Source organism: Parasteatoda tepidariorum, chromosome 1, assembly GCF_043381705.1.
Source record: "Parasteatoda tepidariorum isolate YZ-2023 chromosome 1, CAS_Ptep_4.0, whole genome shotgun sequence".
NCBI classification, from domain to species: Eukaryota; Metazoa; Arthropoda; class Arachnida; order Araneae; family Theridiidae; genus Parasteatoda; species Parasteatoda tepidariorum.
The window spans coordinates 2,582,296-2,592,230 of NC_092204.1; the positions used below are offsets into that span (position 1 = coordinate 2,582,296).

General features: G+C 27.8%; 1 protein-coding gene across 1 annotated transcript in view; it reads right to left on the minus strand.

Annotated features, from left to right (window-relative positions):
• The window catches only part of LOC107449781 (exosome RNA helicase Mtr4), a 67,656-nt gene that overhangs the window by 24,511 nt on the left and 33,210 nt on the right, over positions 1–9,935 (minus strand). Inside the window, exons 13-16 of the mRNA XM_043050996.2 lie at positions 4,745–4,870; positions 4,509–4,659; positions 3,254–3,426; positions 3,099–3,161 (exon numbers count right to left, since the gene is read on the minus strand). Of these exons, the coding sequence (XP_042906930.1) occupies positions 3,099–3,161; positions 3,254–3,426; positions 4,509–4,659; positions 4,745–4,870 (513 nt within the window). The remainder of the gene's footprint in view (positions 1–3,098; positions 3,162–3,253; positions 3,427–4,508; positions 4,660–4,744; positions 4,871–9,935) is intronic.

The window sequence follows — 9,935 nt, forward strand, 5'->3', positions numbered from 1 at the left end:
AATTTTGCTGCAAAGAATATCTGGGTTTTAGAACAAACAAATAACTTAAATATTTTGAAAGTTATTAAACTTTTTTAAAAAATTGCTAACATGGCGACATTTTTCCACCTAAATGAAAATTTTCAAAATCACTGCCTTATTCTCCAGTTTTTGTAAATTTTTATGGGCCCAAATAATGCTGCATTGGAGTAAGTTTTTATATATTAAACCATAAACGCTTTCTTTTTCACAAAACTGTGGCTTTTCTCCATATTGATACTTTGCACCCTTTTCAAAATAAGCGTGAATAATAAGCTTACAGCCGCTAGATATGTTATATTTGACCTATCAGTCACGAGAAACATTTGAAAATCCACAAATATTTTAAAAAAGCATATTATTCGCAAAAAAGCATAATTTCACATTACGACAGAGTCTTTGAAAAACAGCCTTAAGATAGAAATTTTCAAAATAATGGAAGCATGTCCTAAGCAAATAAGAAAATAACATGCAAATTTCCAATTTCAAAAATAAGATTCTGGTCACAAATATAAACTAATATATTTAAGACCTATGAGGATTCATTAAGAAATAAAGTTATAACAAATGTCACTTAATCTAATTATTATTTTTTTAATTTATTAGATAATAAAAAAGTTGCTTTACAATAATATGTTAAAGGTATGCCTAGTAACATGGTTGCTACTCAAATCTGGGAGGAAAAAAATTCCCGTATTTTCCCTGTGCGTATTATACAGTATATTAAGAGCACAATCACTATGTTTTTCCTCTTAATATACAGTGTATAAATTATTTATGAGCTGTGTTGGGCTAACTATACAAGTTATAATTGCCGTAAAAACTTAGAGCAAAAGGAACAGCTGAACATACTTAAAACAAATAATGTTAGAGAACTGGTTTAATATAGCTTAAATACATATATGGCAGTACTTTTACTTTCGTTACTTGTACCGCCGGTACAAGTAAAAAGTACGTACTTTTACTTGTACTTCGTTACTTTTTAAATTTAGTACTTTTACTTGTACTTTCGTTACTTTTTTAGGGAAAAAGTACAAGTATTTGTAACGGAAATATCGAATGAAATCGTTACTTTTTTCTAAAACTCGATAAGCTTTCTAAAGAAAAAAAAAATAAAAAATAAAAAAAAATTAAATTAAGAAAAAATACTTATGTTTTTTTAAATTTATAAAATTAATGCGCAATATATATGCATTCATAGCTGACTTCGTGTTTAAATACCTTCTGTTTCAACGTATACTGCATATTCAATTATTTTTTACTAGCTCAACGATCACAAAGCTATCTGAAACTCCGTGTTTGCTTTGTTTATGTTTGTGCTTTAAAAACACGTTTCTAAAGAGTAAAACAATTTTAAATCAATGGTAATTTAAATAAATAAAAATAAGATTTTAAAAATTAAAATCAATAGATAAAATTTCTTTTTCGTGCAAATCCATAAAAAGTTTAATATTAAGATTATATTTGATTTTAAAATTATATTATACGATTATATTGTAAAAATATATTATAATATTCTTCCGAATTTAAAAATAAATTAATATCCATAACTTTCAAAATTAAAAATAATTAAATAAATAACAACAATTTTGCAAAAACATTAAAGAACATAAGAATATTATTCAATAAAATTTTAGGTTACTTTGAATTTTCGATTTCCTAGAAATGTACTTTTAAATCGTTACTTTTTTTGTTTAGTACTTGTACTTTTACTTGTACTTTTTACTCGTTACTTTTTAAAATAAGAACTTTTTACTTTTTACTCGTTACTTTTTTTAAAAATACTTGTACTTTTACTCGTTACTTTTTAAAAGTAACGTTGCCATATATGCTTAAATATCATCCTATTTGTACTTTGAGAAGCTAATATTTTTTAAAAGACAAAAATGAGAAGCAAAATTCCCTGCATTTTCCCTGCTATTTAAGGCAATTTTTAAATTCCCTGTATTTTTCAGATTTTCCTTGTTCTCCCTGTGGAATGGCAACCTTGAAAAATAATTTTTAAAAAAAAGAGATTGTAAACTTAAACAGGTTGCGGACTGGGATAAAATTAAAATTCCTTTGAAAATAAAGAATCAATTTGGATGTAATAAAAAGGAGATATTTACAGTGCATACATCCAAACACTAAAATAGCTCGTATAAGAATATAATAAATGAAAACCATTCAAATATTATGTAAGCATCTAATTTACTCAGTTTTTTCTGAAAGGGGTATGACCAAATCTAAAGTAAGACATTATTATCAAAAAAAAATTTTGAAAATGGAAGAAAAAAATTATTAAAGCAGTTTTGAAAAATAAATATTATAATCGAAAAAATTTTAAATCTCAAATACAAGTTAAGTAAAAACGTTAGAAAAAATTTTATCTACGATTTTTCAGAGGTAAAGATGTTTTAACCCCAGGAGGAAAAACAAATGATTCTTATAAAATGAATTGAAACATACATTTCGTTTGTTGATGGTTAACTTGGACTTTTATCCTAAAGTTAGATTACTACAGTAAAAGAGAAAGCAAAAAACAAAGGATTTCATAACTAAAGCATGGAAGAGTTTGTGATTTGCTTATTTTTGTTGACAAAGAAGGATGGATTTAAAATTTCCTAAAACATGCTTACACCCCTAAGAAAGCCTTCATGTATAGAACAATATATATATATTTTTTATTTATGTAGGAATTTTTTTCTTAAATCTCAAAATAAAATAATACATATTTTAATATTGGCAACATTCTTCTAATCTAAAAAGTATTATATAGTAAATCATTTTTTAAATGTTTGCTATTTGGAAATTACTTTTTATAATATCAAATTTTTATAATTACTTTTTATATACAATCTGAAATTCTAGCTAAAGTCAATCATTGTGGAATTTTTTTATTCTGAAAAAACATTTTCATGAGCGTTTATTACCTCCAATTTGTGAGAATGGCATTTCTTGACTAAAATTCTGCAGAAAGTGGGATAAAAGTTCGGTAGAAAAAAATATTTCGAAAAATTCTGCAGATAATAAAAAACCCAAACTTCTTTGCTTCCCAAATAAAAACACTCAAATAAAACTTTAAAAAATACAAATCATACCGAAGATTTCTTCTGATAGTTAATGATCATGCCCCATCCGAAATCTTGCTCACCGTTTTGAACCTGAAAAACAAAAAAATAAAATTTATCAAAATTAAAAATAATTGCACATGGGTTATAATTGTACATGGATAAACAAAAGGCATAAAACTTACTCTAACAAGCCTCCCAGGTTGGAAGAACGGAACACAATATTCAGGTTGAATGATGTAACTGTGGTACTCAGCAGAAAGTGCAGACAGCTGTTTTTGAATTTTATAGTAAGTGTCTACTTCCTCTTCTTTCTTTATTAATATGTTATCATGATTCTCTTCAAGTTTCCGTATTCCTAAAAGGAATTTTAAAAAAAAACTTTAATTAATAAACAAATATTCCTGCAAATTCCTGCTCAGGTCTACAAAGGAAAATTTTATTTTAGTTACGTTTCATTAAACAATTACAATTTTTTCTCTCATATAAAACTAAAATTAATTAATTATATTTAATAAATGGATTAGTATTTGAAAAAACTGCATTAACTTCAAACGTCATCCACTACAGTACTAAAAAAATGTATTTGAACTTGAGTGGATTGATAAAAAGTATTTTATTAACGACTAAAAATCTGTACAAGATATAGGGAGAGCGTGAACTAATAGTAGGAAAAGGAAAAAAAAAAAAGGCGTGGTATCACACAACTATAAAAGTACAGTACAGAACCCGTTATCCGGAAATCAGAAAACCAGAAAACCAAAAAACCGGAACGAAATTCGATTAATTTTCCCGCCATTTAAAAAAAAATATTTTCCTCATAAGATTTTAGGATTTTTTCTTTCTTTTTTTTTTTTGAAAAATGTTTACCTTACCACCATTTTGGAAATAATCATTAGCGTATTACTTCATCGTTTTTTCTTCTTTTAAAGATTATTTCCAACTATTTTTGTCTTTTTTAGTTGGGTTTAAGAATAAAAAAACGGCTTTTTGTATCGATTCAGAAAACCGGAAAAATCGGTTATCCGGAATGGCGATGGTCCCGATCGTTCCGGATAATCGGTTCCCTACTGTATAAATTTGGAGACGTGGACCATGGTAGATATATATGTTCAAATAGATATAAATGTTAGAAATTATAACTGATGTTACTTTTTAAAATATGCGGAAAACTGAATCGCCTATAGTAAAATTTAAAACGATGATTAAACCTTAACCATTCAGAAAATTCCATTTCGTTTTTCGCTCATCCCTATTTAATGAATGAATTAATATTTGAAAAAAAACTGTATTAATATCATATCTATTTTATTAATGACATAAAAAAGTATTTTATTAATGACTGAAAATTTGAACAAGATATAATAAGAGAGTGAAGTAATAGTAGGAATAGAATCAGTTCAGTGACTCTAAATTGCAAGAAGTTAAGTGATAACTCACTGTCATAAAGTTGTGGGATAGCGGAGTAGTTCTGAAATTGAAAGAATGAACGTTCCAACATGTATTCTGGATTTATTTCGTCCACCCGCAACAGATTCAACACCATGTTGTAGGTCAGGTGGAATGCTGAATTGATTGGATCTGGCAAACCCTGAAAAAAATAAATAATAAATGTTATTAATCTGATACAATTTGTGTGGTGGAAATACATGCGAGAACATCAACGATCATCTAACCTTAACGATGTCCTTTCCAGCAGATGGACTCATTTTCTCATCCACCATTAATATGACGATACCTCTTTCATCGAGGCCTCTTCTCCCGGCTCTTCCACTCATTTGGATGTATTCTCCAGACGTCAGCTGTCAATTAAAAGTAGTGGAAAATAAAATTTGCATAATTTGAAAATAAAATATACCTCACTTATTATTTAACAGGGTGCATTATTCAACTAAAAATTAGCACTTTTTAAGCATAGAAATTTTTTTTAAAAAAAAACTACATACATTACCAAAATGCAAAATAATTTTTAAAGACTTTATATTATCATGATAAAATAACTAGTTTCTGACAAAGAACTTTTTTTTTTATTATATTAGCCATTATAAAATGAACGAGAGATTTCTCAGTTCGAAATCAGAAGGTGGAAAATGAAATCTGAAATTGAGAATATATTAAAAAATACAGCAGAGTTGTACATGAAAGTGCAATAATCTCACTGAACCCAGCTCAGTATAAATGGCACATACAGACTGCGAGTATTGCATAAATTATAGGTGCTTTCATAAGGTATGGACCGATGGTACGACGAAATAGATTGTGGTTGGATGAGTTGTGAAAACATTGATTACAACAATGTTAAAAGCACGCTTTTGCATAATATGTGGATAAAATAGACATGGTAAACAAAAAAATCTCATTTTTGAAAAGGGAAAATTAAGCACTTTTCAAAAACTCCCAATAAAAAAAGCACCTTTAAGGGCTTTTAAATAACAAAATTTGGAAATAAGCACCTTTAAGCACTTTTCAAAAATGCTATGGACCATGTTTATTTATTAATCAGCTCTTCTGTATCTACTCCCAAAATATAGGGGGCAGCTGCAATCTGGGATCCCAATAGTTTGCTCAGGAGGGTGCCCCAGAGTTAGAACCAATTAATGTTAACTTTACTTCTTGCGTATTTCGCTATATCTTGAGAAATATTAAGCGAATTGAATATTTTTGCACACAATTATAACATTTGTTTATCCACAGATTATTCCATGTAAAAAAATAACTTTAAGAATAGGCAAAATATGCTTAATTTTAAGGTATACAATTTTTACTTCATTTTAAAGAAAATAATTTTGCATTGCAAAATACAAAATTTGAACGAAATCGGTAGAATAGTTCCTGAGAAGTTGAATTTCAAAAAAGTCAAATATTTAAAGTTCGACTTCTCAGGAACTACTTGCTCAAATTTTGTATTTCATATAACACATAATTTTTATACAACTTTAACAAATATACAACTTTTTTCGACTATTATTTGATAAAATAATATATATATATATATNTTTATTTCCTTTTCTAATGATTATGATTTGAGTTACCATACAACGTATGAATGTAACTAAAAATGTATGTATGCATATATATTTACCTAATGCATATCTAGGTTATATATATATATATAAAGTGGTGGCCAAAAGTGTGGACATTTTTTGAAAGTTTCATGCTTTGCAACTTTGTGTGCTTGTAGAAGATATTAATTTTCACTTAAATACATATGTTTATGTATCAAATTTAAGGTAATTCAATTTAGAATTTAATAACAAAACAGAATTAAAATATCTGGATGACAAAAAAAATTATGCTCATTTTAGTAGAACAAACACAAATCGTTTTGAATAAGGATGTGTTTTGTAATAAAAGCGTACTAGCCAATCACAAACACTGTTCTTAGAAACAATCAAATGTCTGTAACTATAGTTAAGGTTATTTGGATGATAAAATAGTTATTGTTGTGGAAATATTTTGCGGAATGATGCATACTAGTACAATTAAATAGAGTATTGCTGTTTTTTAATATTTAAAGTCCTTTTTCTTTAAATTAAACTAATTTTAAACAATGTCATGAACAAGAAGAACTAATTGGACATCTATAAAAAGAAGCCGAATTGTCATATTGAGAGAAAATGGCCTCTCTTATGCTGAAATTGCAAGACAAGTTGGTGGTTCAGTGACTTGTTCTGGTGTACGAAAGTTCTGTTTTCGTTATGAAAAAACGAAATCAGTAGAAAATAAAGCCAAATCAGGCCGAAAAAAATGCACAAGAAAAATTTCATCAGATGCCATTAGATGTGAAGTTATGAAAAAACGAAATCAGTGGAAAATAAAGCCAATCAGGACGAAAAAAAAGAGAAGAAGAAAAATTTCATCAGATGCCATTAGATGTGAAATCAATGCAGTAAGTATTGCAGTAAGTTCAAGAACAATAAGAAGAAGATTATCAGGATTTGGACTACAAGCTAGAACTCCAAGGAAAAAACCATATTTAAATCATAAGCAACGCGAAAAACGAGTTAAGTGGGCAAAAGAACATATTAAATGGTCATAAAATCAATGAAAGCAAGTAATCTGGCAAATGTCATGATTTGGGCCTGAGTGCCAAAAAATACATTCAAACTGCCCAGAAACCAAAATTGATACCATCCATTACGGACCTCTTCCCCAACAATGCACCATTTATTTTTCAGCAGGATTCAGCTCCATGCCGCACAGCAAAAGTATGCAAAGCATGGTTTCAAAATAAAGGCATAGATATATTACCATGGCCAGGAAACAGCCCTGATCTCAATCCAATTGAAAATTTGTGGCGAAGTTTGAAAATTCTTGTACGAAAAAAAAAAACGTCCATCCAATAAAAGACAACTTATTGAAGCTATAATTGATTCTTGGTACCATGTAATTACGAAAGATGAACTCCAAACACTCGTTCACTCGATGAAAAGACGCTGTGAAGCTGTCTTAAAAAATAAGGGTTATCCTACTAAGTATTGACTTTGTAAGTATCACTTTAAAAAAATGCAAATCTAAGATAGATCTTACTATTAGTTGCATGACTTTTTTTGTAATCAAGATATTGTAATACTGTATTTATTATTAAATTCTACATTAAATTACCTTCAACTTGATATATAAACATTTGTATTAAAGTGAAAATTAATATATTCTACAAGCAAAGTTGAGAAACATGAAACTTTCAAAAAATGTCCACACTTTTGTCCACCACTGTATATATATATACTAAAATTTATTATTTGCACAGAATTATCTTTGGATAAACAAATTTTATAATTATGATCAAAAAGTTTTCAATTTGTGTAATAAAAAATTATAAACAGGAAATTAATTAGAATCTTTTTGTGTTTATAAAATAGATACTATTTATTTAAATACATAGCTGCCAACATACATAGGGAAAAATCCAGCAGATTTAACGAAATACAAATTTCATGGTTACTGTTGCATAATATACTAAACATTTTACATACAGGGAATTTTAAGGATTTTCGTTCTTCGCCTTGGAAGATGCCGGAAGTGTTACTCATTTAACGTTACCCAGTGGGCACCTGTGAACCTAAGTCACGGAGGCGAGCAACATTATCCACACCACAAATACCCGTTCATAGGGTGAGTCACATTCACACAACACATAGAGAGAAACATCCATGCCCAGAGTGCGATACGAGCTCGCAGCCATTGGCTTCCCATTCAGGCACGCTAACCGCTCAGCCACCTGGCCATCATTTTCCATTTACAATCGACATTAAAAGATCTTGAATTTGAAATGATTTTCATTATATTAGCTCATAATTTTGAATAATAATAGAGAAGCAATTTATTATTGATGATTAAATGATTTTTGAAGTAATTTAAAAACAGAGGTCTGAAAAAAAAATAAACTGAAAATTTTAGAACAAAAAAAAAAGCTTTAGAATATAGGTAAGGCGTGGTTAGTCATACAAATAGTATTATAATATGTATCAGTTATTCCTATTAAAATATTCAAGCAAGCAATAAATTGGGCAAAAATTTTATTCAAGGTATCTGCAACATTTTAGATTTTAAAAATTTATGACTTTCCATGACTAATTCCAAGAATTTTTCATGACGTAACAAAGTTACTATTTTCTTCGAGAAAAAAACACAACAATAAATTTAAAAAGCATTGTAATAACATTAATTGATATGATAGGTATAACCAAAACTCTGCATCTTCATATTTATAGATTTTAAACTTAAAAAACAAAGTAAAGAAAGAGTTGAAGCAATAAGATAGCTGAAAAAAATACTAAAGCAAAAAAAAAAAATTTTCCTGCAGAATTATATTCTAAAGATACTTTTCTTGCTTATCGAAAAAGAAAGAAATACTCCCGACTTTTCTATTCTCATTTTTGGAATAAAAAATTTCGCCAATGACAGGCTTGCTTCAGATAGAATTTGAAATTGATACAATAAAAAAACAATAATATTAAAAATCTTGTAATCACAGAAGTTTAAAAGATAATTCATTCTAAAAATTATATTTTTCTTTCATTTTTTGAAAGAATATCATAATTTTTAAAAAACGCGATAAAACATTTTATATATTAATAAAATATGACTGTGCTTGGGGGATTTTGTTACAAATTCAGATATTCAAAACTCCATGAAATGGGGGAGGGAGAATTCCATTTCAAAAAATAATTTTTCAGTGACCTAAGTTCATGACTTTCCATCAATTTTTTTTAAAAAATTGTTAAAATCATGACATTTCAAGACAAATTTTGATCAATTTTGATCATGACTTTCCAGGAGCGCGGATACCCTGTCTATTTCAATAGGCCCATTCCATGATTTGCTATACCAAGGGGGTAAAATTTCAAACTAACAAATTGATAAAAATAATGGCTCATTCTAATGTAAAAAAAGTTGAATTTTTCAAATTTGCTAATGATTTGGATCAAAAAAATTTATTAATACACTAAAATTTACTATTTTATTACACTATTTGTTTCACGATTTCTAATATGATTTGAACAGTCACCAATTTTTTTACTTTAAGATGATAAATATATTAAAATGATTAAAACTGGAGTTAAAAAATAATGTTATGGAATGTTTCAAAGGTAAAACACATGGTCTATTTAATTAAAAAAAGTTTTTTAAATATGTTTACCAGTGGGAAAAGAAAAACACTTTTTGATAGTCACACACGTCACATTCACTTTAAAAAGTTAATATAAAACATTAATGTGTGTGAGTATTAACTAAAAAACTTAGTTTATAAATTAGTGTGCATCAAGATGGCTAAATCTATCAGGACTTTTTATTTTGTTACATATTTTACACTTTAAAATTAAATTTTAAAATGTCACACACGTCACATTGTGACGTGTGTGA